The sequence below is a fragment of the Microcaecilia unicolor genome, chromosome 6 (genome assembly GCF_901765095.1).
Source record: "Microcaecilia unicolor chromosome 6, aMicUni1.1, whole genome shotgun sequence".
NCBI lineage: Eukaryota > Metazoa > Chordata > Amphibia > Gymnophiona > Siphonopidae > Microcaecilia > Microcaecilia unicolor.
Genome location: NC_044036.1, coordinates 113,419,087 through 113,438,446, shown reverse-complemented (window position 1 = coordinate 113,438,446; position 19,360 = coordinate 113,419,087). Strand labels below are relative to the sequence as shown.

General features: G+C 48.7%; 1 protein-coding gene across 1 annotated transcript in view; it reads right to left on the bottom strand.

Moving 5' to 3' along the window:
• Positions 1-19,360, bottom strand: part of NUF2 (NUF2 component of NDC80 kinetochore complex) — a 127,124-nt gene that overhangs the window by 29,488 nt on the left and 78,276 nt on the right. Inside the window, exon 10 of the mRNA XM_030207503.1 lies at positions 12,424-12,561. Coding sequence (XP_030063363.1) covers positions 12,424-12,561 — 138 coding nt within the window. The remainder of the gene's footprint in view (positions 1-12,423; positions 12,562-19,360) is intronic.

The following is a 19,360-nucleotide window of genomic DNA, read 5'->3' as shown; positions in this document are numbered from 1 at the left end:
ACCTTATGGACCTGCCTACTAGGAACGCTAAAAGAGCAGCATGCACATTCCTCAATCTCCACTACCCCAACTGTAAAGGATTAAAATACAAATCCACATACGCAACCAGTTTCTCCTACATTTGCACGTAGCTATGGAATGCACTACCGAAGGCCATAAAAACAACGCAAGACCTAACAATCTTCCGAAGACTACTGAAAACTGACCTGTTCAAGAAGGCATACCATAAACATCCATCCTAAATACTAATTAATAAGACAACACGAACTAGACAAAACCGAACTCTTGTCACTTGAATGACTAATCTCACTGCTATTAATGAAGAAGCACTAACACTTTAATCCTTATGCCGCAAATGATTTCTCTATAATTGATGACCTAACGAATGTTACAATCCAATCTATCACTCAGGAACCTACATGCAATACCATAATGTATTCTTCTTTACCATGTATGCATGCACCTTAATGCAATACCATTTGTAATTTGCACCTTAAAGCAATACCATTTGTAATTCTGTTACCCGGAAATGGCAATCACCATTACGGCAAATGTAAGCCACATTGAGCCTGCAAATTGGTGGGAAAATGTGGGATACAAATGCTACAAATAAAAATAAATAAAAACTCTTTCTTCAATGGCCTATCACAGTAGGCTATTAAAAGACAGCTAGATTTTGGATAGATTGCAATCAGGATTATCATCATCAGAGAGGCACATTCATTGCTATGTACATTTTGAATGAGATGTAAGCTATTACCGGTAGTTATAGTTTACAAAATCTTTTATACAGGACAACTCCAATATTTGGCTAAGCTGCTTATTCCATTTTGTCCGTTGCATTCATAGAGGGCACAATCAGAACCTTCTCTCACTAAAGAAAGTTTAAATTCTACCCATGATTCTACATTCTATCTTGCTCCACCTTTATGAAATTCTCTTCCTTCCTATCTTCATTTAGAGATACACACAAGTTAAAAAAAAAAAAGATTAGAAAATCTATATTTATTTACACTATGGCTTTTTAGGATTTTAGGGATAATAGATTACGTCTCCAGAAACCCTCATACCCTTTGGATGTTTAATGTTTTCATCTTAAATCTTGGTTTAATTTATATAATTTTATTTTATGCTGAATCTTATTTTGTAAGCCATTTTTATTGGCTTGCAAAGAGAGACAAAATATAAAATATAAATAAATATTCCAGTGAAAGATCTATAACTGGAGATCATTTGTCTTGCTATATAAAGTGATTAATGCTGCAGATTTTCTAATCCCTTATATTTTTTGTTGATCCTTCTCTCTTCCCCCAGCCTCTTCCTTCTTTCCACCAGATTTGGTTTCCCATCTGCTTGAGTAGTCCCAGCTTTGGAATGCCTCTTTAAATTCTATGGCCTCTATTCATATTCCGACCTGTATCTGCTCCTCTAAGCCTTCTCACAAACCCTGGTATTCAGGTAATCTCAGAACTCATAAGAGTCAGCTTTGCAATCTTGAGCGCATCTGGTGCCGTACTAAACTTCCGTCTGACCGTCACCACTATTCCTCTATCCTAGATGAAATTATTACTCTTCCATCATTACTAATCACTCCAAGCAAATCTAGTATTGCTATTTGCTTGGCACCAACTGTCCCACATCCTTCCTGCCGGGATTCCCTGTCTGCATCTGACTTCGCTCACCATTTTTCTGATAAAACTGATCTGCTACATTCCTTTTTCCCTGCCTCTCCTCCATCCTTCTCTTCCTCACCTTCTTTGACTTCCCCCTCTTCCTGTCTCCCCATTCCTGGTCCCATTTTAATCTTCCCTCTCTTACTGCATTTGAAAACTTGTTTTGCCTATGTACGTAAAACCACTTGCCCTCTAGATTTGACCCCTTCTTCCTGTTTAAGTTTTAATACTTTGGTCTGCTCCCCCTCGCTTTGTCCATGGTTACCAATAGTCTTTCTACTTAGTTTGTTCCCATTGCATGGAAGACTGCTGTAGTTAAACTTATCATCAAGAAATAATCTCTCGATAGTTGTCTGCTGTCCAAATACAGACCCATTTCTAATCTTATTTTCCTTTCTAAATTAACAAAAAATTGTTTTGGAATAATTGACCCAACACCTTGAATTCTTCCATTTTCTTCATCACTTCCAGTCTGGCTTCCAGACCACTTCACAGAAAACTGTCATAACAGCCCTTCTTAACCATCTGCATACTTATCTCCATCGTGGATCTCAGTGCAGCTTTTGATCTCGTCAGTCACTCTCTCCTCCTAGAGAGGCTTTCCTCCCTCGGCATCTCTGGTTCAGTCCTCATTTGGTTTTCCTCATTTATGAAAGGTTGATCTTTGTCTGTCATGCTTCCTCATTTACGTTCTTCATCTCTACCCCTTAAGTGTAGTCAGTGGTGTTCCTAGATTGGCTGCCACCGGGAGTAGATCGCTGTTGCACCCCCTGGCGCATTCCCCCCCCCCAAGTGCATTGCTCTTACCTCCTGGGTGTGCAGAGAGCAGTCGGGCGGTTGTTGGCTCCGCCGGTTCCCTGCCCAGGTACAGGGAAGTAACATCAAAGGGAACAGGGAACCGGTGGAGCCGACAGCCATGCCACTGCTCCCTGTACCTCCTTGCGGCGTGCACCCGAGGCGGACCATCCTGCCTTGGTACGCCAGAGTGTAGTGTCCAAGGTTCCTTAATCTCTCCAGTGCTGTTTAACATCGTTTTAAGACCTTCGCCTCTCTGATGCAATTTATTAAGTTCTTCATCTACAATGAAGACATTTCGTTGGTTTCCCCACAAACTCCTTCTAACTTTGATCTTTTGCCTCTTCAAATGTGCTTAAATAAGACTGGTTGTGAGCCAAGCATCTCTCTTGCACCCCCTCTATTGCTACTCTTCCTCAAAATTCATCTCTCTAATTATTCACTCTCAAGTACTTGGGGGGTCACTCTCGACCCTCAATTATCCTTTAGTTCGCATATTTCTTCAACAGTGCAGGCCTGCTTTCATTCTCTCCGTTTTATTCGATTCTTCTGTAGTAGTTTAGAATATAACTCCTGTGCAACCTTATTTTGTTCCCTGGTATCTTCACACTTGGATTACTGTAACAGTCTACTTGGGTCTTCCAAAATTTCTTGTTAAACATCTATAAAAGGTCCAGAACACTGCTAGTTGCTTATTTTCTTATGCTCATATGTCAGATTATGTCTCCCCTCTTCTTGCTCACCACCACTGGCTTCCTATTTCTTTTTGTATTCAGTTTAAGGCCCTCACTCTGACTCACAAGGTTCTTCACACTGGGAATTTCTCATATCTGTCTGCACTTATCTCTCCCTACACATCTCCTATGGTCTTACGCTCTGCCCTTCCTTTCTGACTAACTCTCCTCCCCAGTGCACTGTTCCCGTTTAGAATAAACCATCATTCGGCTTTCTTCACAGCGGCTCCTCCTCTTTGGAACATCCTTCCAGTCGAACTCCGTTGCGAACAATCCTACTCTCGTTTTCTCCTAAAAACGTATCTTTTTTTTCTCAGGCATTCCCTTCTTTTACCCTCAACTGATTTGGCTTTGCCGCCTGCCCTGTAGCTACCAACTTTATGTGCTCGCCTCTCAAGTTTATTCCTACCTGTGTTTTGAATTTTTATAGTTCCTTTCCTTTTGTTTTTATTGTACACTGCTCCGATCGTTGTCTGAAGGGAAGTATAGTATTAAACTTTGTAAATTAAAAAAAACAAAACAAAAAAAACAGCTTTAAAAAAAAAACAAAGTTCCCTTTACCCTGGAAGTTTTAGACTTAAGATACAATCATTGATTTCTTAATTTAATAATATAAAAAGCATATTAATTGGAGAAATAAAGAATGGAATACTACAGAGCGCGCAAAGCTGCATACCTGAAATGAGGGTCTCTATAAAGAACAGGATAAATCAGCCAGACCAGTGGAAAACCAAAAACAAACAGCTTTGAAGAATTCAGAACCTACTAAAAGGTTTGAGCATACGGTGGGGGGGGGGTCCTCCTGCACAGCTGCCTTCACTTGAACTATCCGAATTGTGTATAATAGAGAATGATACAGAAATAAAATTTGTCCCTGTGGGTTCTGTCTCCTTCCCCACAGGCCGCATTTACGCCCCATCCCCGTGGGCTCTGTCTTCATCTGCAGAAGCCTCGAAAATTTATGATTTTATTAAAGTATAAAAAGGAACAATATGCTGTGAAACTGTTGTGTATAAATTACAACTAGAAAACAATAACAATGAACAGCTATAATAAACCACTCGCCCACCACCACCACCTTCCAACCCCAACAATAGCTGACTTCTACTACCCCAAGGAATCCTAATCCACCCTGTTAAAATGTCCAGGGGTACAAAATATAACCCGCTCTGTATGCTCTAGAGGGAAGAAATATGCCCTCTGAAGCACCGTTATGATTTTTTAATCTGTGGATGAATAAGTCGCCATCAACAATCTCAGGATTCAGTCTAGCTCTCTTGTGTTCCACAGTCCTTTCTGCAATAGAAGATGTCTTCTTAGAAGATGTGCTGGTAGCAGGATGTATAGGATCCCCCATGCAAACTTTGCTAGCTGTGGCCAGCATGTTCGCCTGTTTTTCCCAAAAAAATAAAAATATTATCTGCATCAATCAAACATAAAGCGAATGATACATACCTGTAGCAGGTGTTCTCCGAGGACAGCAGGCTGATTGTTCTCACGACTGGTTGATGTCCCACGGTAGCCCCTTCCAATTGGAAAAAGTCTCGTGGGAGGTCCCGCACGCGGGGCACGCCCACCGCGCATGCACGGCCGTCTTCCCGCCCATGCACGACCGCTCCCGCTCAGTTAAGTAAAAAGCAAAGGAATAAGAAATAACAATTACAAAGGGGAGGAGGGAGGGTAGGTGAGAACAATCGCCTGCTGACCTCGGAGAACACCTGCTACAGGTATGTATCATTTGCTTTCGCCGAGGACAAGCAGGCTGCTTGTTCTCACGACTGGGGTATCCCTAGCTCCCAGGCTCACTCAAAACAACAAACAGGGTCAATTGGGCCTCGCAACGACGAGGACATAACAGAAATTGACCTACGAAGAACAACTAACTGAGAGTGCAGCCTGAACAGAATAAAACTGGGCCTAGGGGGGGGTGGAGTTGGATTCTAAACCCCGAACAGATTCTGCAGCAGCGACTGCCCAAACTGACTGTCGTGTCGGGTATCCTGCTGGAGGCAGTAATGAGATGTGAATGTGTGGACTGAAGCCCACGTCGCAGCCTTGCAAATCTCTTCAATAGTGGCTGACTTCAAGTGGGCCACTGACGCCGCCATGGCTCTAACACTGTGAGCCGTGACATGACCCTCCAGAGTCAGCCCAGCCTGTGAAGGAAATGCAATCTGCTAGCCAATTGGAGATGGTGCGTTTCCCGACAGCAACCCCCTTCCTGTTGGGGTCAAAAGAAACAAACAATTGGGCGGACTGTCTGTGTGGGCTGGCCCTCTCCAGGTAGAAGGCCAATGCTCTCTTGCAGTCCAATGTGTGCAACTGACGTTCAGCAGGACGGGTATGAGGACGGGGAAAGAATGTTGGCAAGACAATTGACTGGTTCAGATGGAACTCTGACACCACCTTTGTTAGGGTGAGTGTGGAGGACTACTCTGTTATGATGAAATTTGGTATAAGGAGCATGGGCTACTAAGGCTTGAAGCTTACTGACCCTACGAGCTGAAGTGACTGCCACCAAGAAAATGACCTTCCAAGTCAAGTACTTCAGATGACAAGAAGCCAGTGGCTGAAAAGGAGGTTTCATCAGCTGGGTGAGGACGACATTGAGATCCCATGACACTAGTGGAGGTTTGACAGGGGGCTTTGACAAAAGCAAACCTCTCATGAACCGAACTACCAAAGGCTGTCCAGAGATAGGCTTACCCTCTACATGATAATGGTAAGCACTAATCGCACTAAGATGGTTCCTTACTGAGTTGGTTTTGAGGCCAGACTCCGATAAGTGTAGAAGGTATTCAAGCAGGATCTGTGCAGGACAACAGCAAGGTTCTAGGGCCTTGCTGTCACACCAGACGACAAACCTCCTCCACTTGAAAAAGTAACTCTTCTTAGTGGAATCTTTTCTGGAAGCAAGCAGGACTCGGGAGACACCCTCAGAAAGGCCTAAGGCAGCGAAATCTACGCCCTCAACATCCAGGCCGTGAGAGCCAGAGACTGGAGGTTGGGATGCAGAAGCGCCCCCTTGTTCTGAGTGATGAGGGTTGGAAAACACTCCAATCTCCACGGTTCTTCGGAAGCCAACTCCAGAAGAGGGAACCAGATCTGACAGGGCCAAAAGGGCGCAATCAGAATCATGGTGCCGCAGTCTTGCTTGAGTTTCAGCGAAAGTCTTCCCCACCAAAGGTATGGGAGGATACGCTTACAGAAGTCTGCTCTCCCAATGCAGGAGAAAGGCGTCTGACGCTAGTCTGTCGTGGGCCGGAAGTCTGAAACAGAACTGAGGCAGCTTGTGATTGGTCCATGTGGCGAAAAGATCCACCGAGGGGGTGCCCCACTCCCGGAAGATCTTGCGTACCACACTCGAATTGAGCAACCATTCGTGCGGTTGCATGAGTCTGCTCAATCTGTCGGCCAGACAGTTGTTTACGCCTGCCCGTACGTGGCTTGGAGAAGCATGCCATGCTGGCGAGCCCAGCGCCACATCCCGACAGCTTCCTGACACAGGGGGCGAGATCCGGTGCCCCCCTGCTTGTTGATGTAGTACATCGCAACCTGGTTGTCTGTCCGAATTTGGATAACTTGAAAGGACAGCCGATCTCTGAAAGCCTTCAGCGCGTTCCAGACCGCTCTCAACTCCAGGAGGTTGATCTGCAGACCAGATTCCTGGAGGGACCACCGTCCTTGAGTGTGGAGCCCATCAACAGGGGCTCCACACCCTAGGAGAGATGCATCCGTCGTCAGCACCTTTTGCGGCTGAGGAATTTGGAATGGGCGTCCCAAGATCAAATTGGAGCGAATCGTCCACCAGCGGAGTGAAGTGCGAAAGCTGGCGGGCAGTCGGATTGCATCCTCTAGATTCCCCGTAGCCTGATACCACGGGGAAGCTAGGGTCCATTGAGCTGGTCTCATGTGAAGACGTGCCATGGGAGTCACATGGACTGTAGAGGCCATATGGCCCAGAAGTCTCGGGATAGAAGTGTCTGCGCCCTCGCCTCGGGGAGATAGGCATGAGCAGTCTGTGAATTCAGCAGGGCTCCAATGAATTTGAGTGACTGGACTGGGCGTAGATGGGACTTTGGGTAGTTTATCACAAACCCCAGTAGCTCCAGAAGTTGAATAGTCCTCTGCATGGACTGTAGAGCTCCTGCCTCCGAGGTGCTCTTCACCAGCCAATCGTCAAGATAAGGGAACAAATGCACCCCAGCTTGCGTAGCGACGCCGCAACCACCACTAGGCACTTCGTGAACACCCGTGGCACAGAGGCGAGCCCAAAGGGCAGCACACAATACTGGAAATGCTGTGTCCTCAGACGGAATCGCAGATGTGGGTATAAGCATCCTTTAAATACAGGGAGCAAAGCCAATCGTCTTTCTGAATCATAGGGAGAAGGGTGCCCAAGGAAAGCATCCTGAACTTTTCTCGGACCAGATATTTGTTCAGGGCTCTCAGGTCTAAGATGGGACGCATTCCCCCTGTTTTCTTTTCCACAAGGACAGGTGCTCGTCCAGAGTCTCTGTGGGGAAAGAATAAAATCCCAGCCCTTCTTGCCCTGGTGGTACAGGCTCGACCACATTGGCGCTGAGAAGGGCAAAGAGTTCCTCTGCAAGTACCTGCCTGTGGTGGGAGCTGAAGGACTGAGCTCCCAGCGGGCAATTTGGCAGAGTGGAGGTCAAATTGAGGGCGTACCCGCACCACACTATTTGGAGAATCCACTGGTCGGAGGTTATAAGAGGCCACCTTTGGTGAAAAAATTTTAACCTCCCCCCAACCGGTAGATCATCCGGCACGGGCACTTCTATGGCGGCTATGCTCCCTTGGATCCAGTCAAAAGCCTGTCCCCTGCTTTTGCTGGGGAGCCGCAGGGGCCTGATTGGTCGCACGCTGTTGATGCGAACGAGCGCGCTGGGGCTGAGCCTGGGAAGGCTGTCGGGAAGGAGGATTGTACCTACGCTTGGTGTAAGCATAAGAAGCAGTCTTCTTTCCCCTGAAAAATCGCCTACCTGAAGAGGTAGGTGCTGAAGGCGCCCGGTGGGAGAGGTTGTCGAGGGCGGTTTCCCGCTGGTGAAGCTGTTCGACCAACTGCTCGACTTTCTCACCAAAAATATTATCCCCCTGGCAAGGGAAATCCGCCAGCCGCTGCTGGGTCCGGTTGTCCAGGTCAGAGGCGTGCAGCCATGAGAGTCTGCGCATCACTATACCTTGGGCAGCGGATCTGGATGCAACATCACAAGTGTCATAAATACCTCTGGACAGGAATTTGCGACACACCTTCAGCTGCCTGACCACCTCCTGGAAAGGCCTGGCCTGCTCTGGCGGGAGCTTGTCAACCAGGTCCGCCAGTTGCTGCACATTATTCCGCAAGTGAATGCTCGTGTAGAGCTGGTAAGACTGGATCTTGGTCACGAGCATGGAGGAATGATAGGCCTTCCTCCCAAAAGAGTCCAGAGTGCGAGACTCACGCCCCGGGGGCGCCGAGGCGGTATCCCTCGAACCCTTGGCTCTCTTCAGAGCACAATCCTGTCCTCACTTGGATTCCAGGGCTCTGTCCTTTCCTGGTTCTCTTCCTACCTCTCCCTCCGCACCTTTAGTGTTCACTCTGGTGGATCCTCTTCTACTTCTATCCCTCTGCCTGTCGGCATACCTCAGGGTTCTGTTCTTGGTCCCCTCCTCTTTTCTATCTACACTTCTTCCCTTGGTTCATTAATCTCATCCCATGGCTTTTCCTACCATCTCTATGCTGATGACTCCCAAATCTACCTTTCTACCCCTGATATCTCACCTTGCATCCAAACCAAAGTTTCAGCGTGCTTGTCTGACATTGTTGTCTGGATGTCTCAACGCCACCTGAAATTAAATATGACCAAAACCGAGCTTCTCATTTTCCCCCCCAAACCCACATCCCCGCTCCCCACGTTTTCTATTTCTGTTGATGGCTCTCTCATTCTCCCTGTCTCCTCAGCTCGAAACCTTGGGGTCATCTTTGACTCTTCTCTCTCCTTCTCTGCTCATATCCAGCAGATTGCCAAGACCTGTCGTTTCTTTCTTTACAACATCCGTAAAATCCGCCCCTTTCTTTCCAAGCACTGTACCAAAACCCTCATCCACACCCTTGTCACCTCTCGTTTAGATTACTGCAATCTGCTTCTTGCTGGCCTCCCACTTAGTCACCTCTCCCCTCTCCAGTAGGTTCAAAACTCTGCTGCCCATCTCGTCTTCCGCCAGGGTCGCTTTACTCATACTACCCCTCTCCTCAAGACCCTTCACTGGCTCCCTATCCGTTTTCGCATCCTGTTCAAACTTCTTCTACTAACCTATAAATGTACTCACTCTGCTGCTCCCCAGTATCTCTCCACACTCGTCCTTCCCTACACCCCTTCCCGTGCACTCCGCTCCATGGATAAATCCTTCTTATCTGTTCCCTTCTCCACTACTGCCAACTCCAGACTTCGCGCCTTCTGTCTCGCTGCACCCTACGCCTGGAATAAACTTCCTGAGCCCCTACGTCTTGCCCCATCCTTGGCCACCTTTAAATCTAGACTGAAAGCCCACCTCTTTAACATTGCTTTTGACTCGTAACCACTTGTAACCACTCGCCTCCACCTACCCTCCTCTCTTCCTTCCCGTTCACATTAATTGATTTGATTTGCTTACTTTATTTATTTTTTGTCTATTAGATTGTAAGCTCTTTGAGCAGGGACTGTCTTTCTTCTATGTTTGTGCAGCGCTGCGTACGCCTTGTAGCGCTATAGAAATGCTAAATAGTAGTAGTAGTAGTAGTAGTAATCCACCACCGCAGAGTCGTGGGGCAACTGAGTCCTCATCAATTTCGGGTCAGTGTGGACTTTATACTGGGACTCCGCTTTCTTCGGGATGGTGGGATTAGATAAAGGCTTCAGCCAGTTTCGAAACAGTGTCTCCTTCAGGACATTGTGCAACGGTACCGTGCACGATTCTCTAGGTGGTGATGATTAGTCGAGGACCTCGAGCATCTCAGCCCTCGGCTCATCCACAGTAACCACGGGAAAGGGAATGCTCACAGACATGTCCCTAACAAAGGAGGCAAAGGAAAGGCTCTCTCTCAGGTGGCGTGAGCTTCCTTTCCGGTGAAGGAGTGGGGTCAGAGGGAAGACCACAGGACTCCTCGGATGAGAAATACCTGGGGTCCTCCTCCTCCCCCCACGAGGCCTCCTCCTCCTCCTCCTCGGTGTCGGACATGAGTTCTCTGACTTCCATCCGAAACTGGGCCCGTCTCGACTCAGCGGAACCACGTCCTCAATGATGGCGTTGAGAGGTGGACTCCCGCACTGGCGGGGACAAAGCTCCCTCCATCGACGGGGATTCCACCTGAGTGGCGGCCGAGACCGATGCCGCAAGCAGTACCGGTGTCGACGACTGCATCACAGGGCCAGAGCCAGCCGGTGCTTCCGTCAACGGTGCCGAGGGCGTCAAGAACCTCCGGCACCGGGAGAGACTGGCGCAGCAGCCCTTCCAGGATACCTGGAAGAATGGCTCGGAGGTGCTCGTCCAGAGTCTCTGTCGGGAAAGGCTGAGGGGCCGGTGCAGTAGTCGGTGCTCGAATCTGCATGGGGCCAGGAGACGGTACTGGGCTGCCCGACGACCAACACCTCTTGGATGGAGGGGGAGCGGTCCTCCCAGCGTTGACGCTTCTCGGGTGCCGAATCTCTCAACGCTGCGGAGCTCCCAGTACCGTGTGAAGGGGGCGACCGATGACAGTGCTTCTTAGCCAAATTCTTTTGATGCATGTCATCGGCGCTCCGCGGTACCGACGAGGAGGATGTGGAATCCACACGCCTCCTCGGGGTCGGATCCGAAAGGGGTCGGTCCCGGTGGCCCTGTACAGCAGGAACTGCCGAGGCAGGTGGAGGCCCATCCGGCTGCTCACTGCTCCCAGCGAAAGATGGTCGTCGGGCCGGTGGGACCTGTACTCCTGAGGTCGATGCCATGTCCGGAACCGAAGTCGACGCCGCCGGTGCCAATGCTACCGAAGTCGGCGCAAGCTCCAAAAATCCGATCCCGTTGAGCTTGCCTCGCTACCTGTGTCCACTTCTTCAAGCTGAGACACAAGTTACACGCTTTGGGATTATGGTCAGGCCCGAGGCACTGTGGCACCAAGCGTGGGTGTTGGAAAGCGAGATCTGCCGGCCGCACCAACCACACTTTTTGAAGCCGCTGGGTATCCTCGATGTCATCGACGGAAAAATCACGGCGGCGAGGTCAAAATCATCGATGGTGGCGGGAAAAAGGGCCACCAAGAGGGAAAAACGCAAATGCGCGGCCATGAGGCTGCGACGGCGGCGAAAAAAACTAAACATGCCAAAACCTAAGAAAAGCGGGAGACTTTTTTTTTTTTTTAAAGAAGAAGAGAAAGAAGGCGTGGACGGCGCCACTAAACAAAGAAAAAGCGGACGAGGCCGCTAAACCGGTTTCCGAGGCTGACAACGGAGAAGGACGCAATGCAGTCTCTCTCCAAGCGCGGAAAACGAGAAACTGAGCGGGAGCGGTCTCGCACGGGCGGGAAGATGGCCGCGCATGCGAGGTGGGCGTGCCCCGCGCGCAGAACCTCCCGCTAGACTTTTTCCGGTTGGAGGGGACTGCCGTAGGACGTCACCCAGTCGTGAGAACAAGCAGCCTGCTTGTCCTCGGAGAAATAACAGTCCAGTTCATTAACAGGCTTCAAAGTAGAAAGTAACATAGGGACAAAATTTGTCCCCATCCTCGTCCCATCTCCCTGGGATCTGTCCCCGTCCCCACGGGATCTGTCTCTGCCCTGTCACCGTGTCATTCTCTAGTGTATAAAGCTTATATGGAAGGAGGGAGGGAATACATGGCTGGTTTATACCATTTCTAGAGAACCCCATTACAGGTAAGCAATTTTACTGAAAATTGTGCAGATAGGCAACAAAATACACGTAGACAGGGTGATCACAAAAGCCTTTCTCCCTCTTTAGCCTGTTCTGTGCGCTAACAAAAATATGGGTGTAGTTACAGAATACCTTTTAAGCAGAATATTGGCATGTACATACATAAATGTGTATGTAAAATGTTAGTTCCTACTTTATAGCATTACCCCTCATTTATAGTGTTTCATTTCATAAAAAGTAACACTGGAAAACAAAAATATTTTAGCACAGAGCTAAAGCAAATCTGATTAAAGAGAAAGCAAAAAAAAATAAAACCCAATAATCATCAAATATTACCTGCTCACGCTTGAGTTTCATCACGTTCTCTCTCAGTTTTTCCATTTTATTTTTTCGTCTTTCTGGAGACTCTATAATTTGGGATTTCATTCTCTCTTGGTCTTCTTTCATTGTAGCCAGGTCCAATCTTATCTGGCTCTATTAAGTAGAAAATTTACAAATCACTATCTCTATTATATTATATTGAACCAGCTCTTTTTATACTGCCACCTCAATCAGAACCAAGGCTGAGATCTATCAACTTCAGTTCACAACTATTTGTGATTTTTGCCTATTACATTCTCTTTAGCTTTCAATTGAAAATTGAGAGCTAAAGCGAAATCCAAAAACAAACATACTTAGTTTGATCATTGCAATGAGGGCTAGGACCGTATAGGAGAGCTCCATTCAGAACCCTCCACCATAGGCTCTGTATTTAGCCACTAGGTATCATCCTTCAGCTGTGAGCACCCCCAACTGACCTAAGGGCTGAATCCCAAGAAATTTCACATGGCAGTGTGCAGTCACTTATTTTCTAAAATGATCATCCTTTGGTACTGCAGTATAAAAAAATAAAGGTAAAAGGATATTAACGAGGTTTTGAAAATCTACTTAGCTGGAGATAGTGGATTTTCACAGAAGTAAGGTAGCCACAGGAAGAAGGGTAGCATCTGTAGCCCTAAAGTGACAGTGAAGATTACAGTCTGGGAACCAGTGGCACTGTTATCTTCAACCAAACTTAGAAATTTAGAACAAGGACAGTGCCGGGCAGACTTCTACAGTCTGGCCCTGAAAATGGCAAGGACAAATCAAGATCAGGTATACATATGAAGTATCACATCATACCATATGTAATGAGTTTATCTTGGATGGACCGTACAGGTCTTTCTCTGAGGATAAGCAGGCTGCTTGTTCTCACATGTGGGTCGACATCCGCATCAGCCCGGGAACCGGCATTTTTGCAAGCAAAATATTTTAAAAATCTTGCCAGAGCCTTCTGGCGCACGTGCAGCGAACACCGCGCATGTGTGGCCGATTTACTGCCCGTCGCGTAAGTGTTCCCGCTCAGCTATTTTTTCTCCGCATTGAGGCCTGCGAAAGAGTCTTTTTTTTTTCTTTTCTTTTAGTACCATTTATCGTAAAAAACAAAAACAAACAAAAAATACTTTTTCCCCATAGTTTTCTTTTTTTTGTCCTTTTAAAGTTTCCTTTCTTTTTTGACGCAGCCAAGGCCGCGCGGTCGAGTTGTTCCCTTCTTTTCGTGCCCTTTTTTCTTTTAACAGGCACGATCGCGTCTTTTGATTTCGCCAAAGCCGTTTTTCCTTCCATGTCATCGAAGACACCCAGCGGGTTCAAACGTTGTACTTGGTTCAACCGGACCATCTCGGGTACCGATACCCACGTCTGGTGTATCCAGTGCCTTGGGCCCGACCATAACCCAGCCGCTTGTAGTCTGTGTCTTCGCATGAAAAAACGGACCCAAGTGTCTCGAGAGGCCCAACAAGAGAAGCTTTTTGGGGCTTGGTCCTTCAACGTAGACATCGGTACCGAGGTCAGCGGCGTCGACATCGAGGGATGCATTCACGTCGGGAGCGAAGGTAATGGCTGCGGAACGACTAACTCGTGCTGGCAGCAGTGAAGCATCAAGTGGGTCTCCACCTGCCTCGAGGCCTCCTGTTATGCAGGCCCCCCGGGACTGACCTTCGTCGAACCCGGCCCCGAGGAGACGTGAGGATTCCACGTCTTCCTCATCGGTACCGAGGAGTCTCGATGATGGGCGTCGAGTGAAGGCGAAGAAGCACCGTCATTGTTCTCCTTCGAAACACGGTGCCGGGAGCTCCAGGACGTCTGGCACCCGAGAAGCGTCAGCGCCGAGAAGATCGCTCTCCCTCTATTCAGGAGGTGCCGATGAGTCTGTCTAGCAGCCCGGTTCCTGCTCCCGAGCCTCGACAGATTCTGCCACTGGCTCCTTTACCAACCCCACAGCCTTGTCTGACGCCGGCTCTTGAAGAGCGCATCAGGGCCCTGCTTCCAGAGCTTCTGGAAGGGCTACTGTGCCAGTCTGCTTCGGTGTCGGAGGTGCTTGTGCCTTCCATACCATCTGCTGCAGCGGTATCTGGCCCTTAGCCTGTGGTGAGGTCCCTGACCTCGGTGCCGCCTGCCACCCAGGTCGACTCCCCTTCGACGTCGGTGGAGGAAGCTTCACCGGAAACCAGGCGGGCATTGACTTCATGGCACCGCCATCGAGGACGCCGTTCCTTGGCGTCAAGGCAGGCTCAATTTCTGACTGCTCTGAGAGATGTCTTGTCCGATACTCAAGATGAGCGTTCGTGGGAGGAAGAGGAGGATCCCAGGTACTTTTCATCTGGTGAGTCCTATGGGATTCCTTCTGAACCTTCCCCTCCACCAAAAAGGAGACTGTCTCCACCGCAGAGTCTATCCTTTACCTCCTTTGTCCAGGAAATGGCTGCGGCTATGCCCTTCCCTATGGAGGTTGAGGATGAGCCCAGGGCTGAGATGCTCGAGGTCCTGGATTATCCTTCTCCACCTAGAGAGGCTGCAACAGCTCCTTTGCATAATGTACTGAAGGAAGTCCTTATGCGAAACTGGTTGTTCCCTCTGTCTAATCCCGTGATCCTGAAAAGAACTGAATCCCAATATCGGATCCACGGGGAGCCTGAATTGATGAAGTCTGAGCTACCTCACAATTCCATGGTGGTGGACTCCGCTCTCAAAAGAGCCAAGAGTACTAGGGACTATGCCATGCCGAGCCTTTTCGTCAGGTGGTCAGGCAGCAGAAGGCGTGTCGAAACTTCCTGGCCAGGGGTACGTTCGACACTTTTGATGTAACATCCAGGATCGCTGCCCAAGGTATAGTGATGCGCAGACTCTCATGGCTGTGTCTCTCTGACCTGGATCATTCGGTCCAGCAGCGGATGGCGGATGTTCCTTGCCGGGGGTGGGGGGGAGATAACCTTTTTTGTGAGAAAATAGAAGATCTGGTTGACCAGCTCAAGAAGCACAATGATGCTATGGATTCTCTCTCCTGCCGGGCGTCTTCTGCTACTACCTCCTCATCTAGGAGGTTTTTTGGAGGGGTGCTCCCTATTCCTATGCTAGGCATAGGCACACTCCTGCTTCTAGGATGCCTGTCCAGGCTCAATCCCAGCGCGCTCATTCTCATCCACAGCGTGCGCGTAAAGCCACTGCGGCTCCCCAGCAAAAGCAAGGGACAGGCTTTTGACTGGCTCCAGTTCAGCATAGCCTCAGTAAAAGTGTCCATCCCGGACGACTTGCCAGTCAGGGGAAGATTGATATTTTTTCACCAAAGGTGGCCTCTCATAACCTCTGAACGGTGGGTTCTTCAAATAGTCCGGTCAGGATACACCCTCAATCTGGAATCCAAACCTCCAAATTGTCCACCAGGAGCTCATTCTTACAGTTCCCAGCACAAACAGGTACTTGCAGAGGAACTCTCCACCCTTCTGAAGGCCCAAGCGGTCTAACCCATTCCACCAGGGGAAGAAGGGTCTATTCCAGGTACTTCCTTGTGCAAAAGAAAACAGGGGGGATGCGTCCCATCCTAGATCTAAGGGCCCTGAAAAATGTTTTTGTCCGAGAAAAGTTCAGGATGGTTTCCCTAGGCACCCTTCTTCCCAGGATTCAGGAAAACAATTGGCTATGCTCTCTGGACTTAAAGGATGCTTACACTCACATCTCGATACTTCCAGCTCACAGGAGGTACTTCGATTTCGGCTGGAAACACAGCACTTTCAGTACCGTGTACTGCCTTTTGGCCTAGCGTCTGCGCCCAAGAGTGTTTATCAGATGCCTAGCTGTAGTTGCAGCGTCGCTACGCAGACTGGGAGTGCATGTGTTCCCTTATCTTGATGATTGGCTGGTGAGGAGCACCTCGAAGGAGGGTGATCTGGAGTCCATGCGAATGACTATTCGGGTGCTAGAGCTACTAAGGTTCATCATAAATTATCCCAAGCCTCATCTCATCCCAGTCCAAAAATTGGAATTCATTGGAGCCCTGTTGAACACTCTTCCCGAGACAAGGGCGGACAATCTTCGGTCCCTGGTGTCCATGGCTCGAGCATCTGACCAGGTCACGGCTCGGCAGGTGTTGAGACTATTGGGGCACACGGCCTCCACAGTTCAAGTCACGCCCATGGAACGTCTACATATGAGATCAGCTCTGGTTTTAAGATGTGGGGGATCTAGAGGATGTAATCCAACTGTCCACCGGGTTTCGGAATTCTCTCCACTGGTGGACGATTCAATTCAATTTGACCAAGGGGCGACCATTTCAAGTTCCTCAGCCACAGAAACTACTGATGGATGCATCTCTCCTGGGGTGGGGAGCTCATGTAGATGGGCTCCACACTCAGCGAGCCTGGTCCTTTCAAGGAAGAGATCTGCAGATCAACCTCCTGGAATTAAGAGCAATCTGGAACGCTCTAAAGGCTTTCAGAGATCGGCTGTCCAACAAAATCATTTTAATTTAGACAGACAATCAGGTTGTCATGTATTACACCAACAAGCAGGGGGGCACCGGATCTTGCCCTCTGTGTCAGGAAGCCGTCAAGATGTGGCTATGGGCTTGCTGTCACGGCATGTTCCTCCAAGCCACGTATCTGGCAGGCGTAAACAACAGTCTGGCCGATAGGCTAAGCAGGATAATGCAACCTCACGAGTGGTCACTGAACATGGGCGTAGTCCGCAAGATCTTCCGAGCGTGGGGCACCCCCTCGGTGGATCTTTTTGCCACTCAGATCAATCACAAAGTTCTGTTCCAGACTTCAGGCCCACGCCAGACTAGCGTCAGATGCCTTTCTCCTGCATTGGGGGGGCAGGACTTTTGTATGCATATCCTCCCATACCTCTAGTAGGGAAGACTTTGCTGAAACTCAAGCAAGACTGCGGAACCATGATCCTGATTTCACCCTTCTGGCTGCGTCAGATTTGGTTCCCTCTTCTTCTGGAGTTGTCCTCCGAAGAACTGTGGAGATTGGATTGTTTTCCAACCCTCATCTCTCAGAACGAGGGGTCACTTCTACATCCCAACCAGACTCTGGCTCTCAAGGCCTGGATGTTGAGAGCTTAGAATTTGCCTCCTTGGGTCTTTCAGAGGGTGTCTCCTGAGTCTTGCTTGCTTCCAGGAAAGATTCCATGAAGAAGTGGTACTCTTTCAAATGGAGGAGGTTTGCCATCTGGTGTGACAGTAAGGCCCTAGATCCTCTTTCTTGTCCTAAACAGACCCTGCTTGAATACCTTCTACATTTGTCAGAGTCTGGTCTCAAGACCAACTCCGTAAGAGTTCTCCTTAGTGCGATTAGTGCTTATCATCGCCGTGTACAGGGTAAGCCTATCTCTGGACAGCCTTTAGTTGTTCGCTTCATGAGAGGTTTGCTTTTGTCAAAGCCCCCTGTCAAACCTCCACCAGTGTCATGGGATCTCAACGTCGTACTCACCCAGCTGATGAAACCTCCTTTTGAGCCACTGAGTTCCTGCCATCTGAAGTACTTGACATGGAAGGTCATTTTCTTAGTGGCTGTTACTTCAGTTTGTAGAGTCAGTGAGCTTCAAGCCTTGGTAGTGCATGCATCTTATATCAAGTTCCACCACAACAGAGTAGTCCTCTGCATGCACCCTAAGTTCCTAACAAAGGTGGTGTCGGAGTTCCATCTTAACCAATTGTCTTGCCAACATTCTTTCCCCGTCCTCATACCCGCCCTGGTAAAAGCAGTTTGCACACCTTGGATTGCAAGAGAGCATTGGCCTTTAACGTGGAGCAGACAAAGCCCTTTAGACAGTCCGCCCAGTTGTTTGTTTCTTTTGATCCCAACAGGAGGGGAGTCGCCATCGGAAAACGCACAATCTCCAATTGGCTAGCAGATTGCATTTCCTTCACTTACGCCCAAGCTGGGCTGACTCTGGAGGGCCATGTCACAGCTCACAATCTAAGAGCCATGGCTGCGTCAGTGGCTCACTTAAAGTCAGCCTCCATTGAGGAGATTTGCAAGGCTGCAACGTGGTCATCAGTCCACAGATTCACATCTCACTACTGCCTCCAGCAGGATACCCGACACGACAGTCGGTGTGGGCAGTCGGTGCTGCAGAATCTGTTTGGGGTTTGGAATCCAACTCCACCCCCCAGCCCCATTTTTGTTCTGTTCCAGGCTGCACTCTGTTAGTTGTTTATAGTTTCAGGTCAATCTATGTTACGTCCTTGCCGTTGCGAGGCCCGATTGACCAATGTTCATTGTTTTGAGTGAGCCTGGTTGCTAGGGATACCCCACATGTGAGAACAAGCAGCCTGCTTGTCCTCGGAGAAAGCAAGAATACATACCTGTAGCAGGTATTCTCCGAGGACAGCAGGCTGATTGTTCTCACAAACCTGCCCACCTCCCCATTGGAGCTGTTGTTTATTATTTGCTTTTTGATTAAACTGAGCGGGAACGCTCACGCAACGGGCAGAAAATCGGCCGTGCATGCGCGGTGTGCGCTGAATATGTGCCACAAGGCTCTGGCAAGATTTTTTAAATATTTTGGTTTCAAAAATGCCGGTTCCCGGGCCGACGCGGATGTCGACCCACATGTGAGAACAATCAGCCCACTGTCCTCGGAGAATACCTACTACAGGTTTGTATCTTTGCTTTATCTACCGTCATCTACTATGTTACAACCCTAATCAGAGTCCAAAATATGAAAGTTTTATCTGCCTGTTTCTCTCTTGCTGGAGAGGAAACAGCTTCTTCAGTCTTGAGGCTGGGGGGCAGGAAAGAGAGAGATGGCTTCAGGAGAGCTAAGGGGACGTAAGTGAGAAAAGGGAAGGGCTAAAACGGATTACTGAAAGAATTTGAGTGGCAGTACTAGGGTAGCAGCGTGCTCTCATTAGAGAACAAACATCCTCATCATGCATTCCCACCACCATCCCTCAAAGCAAATTTGG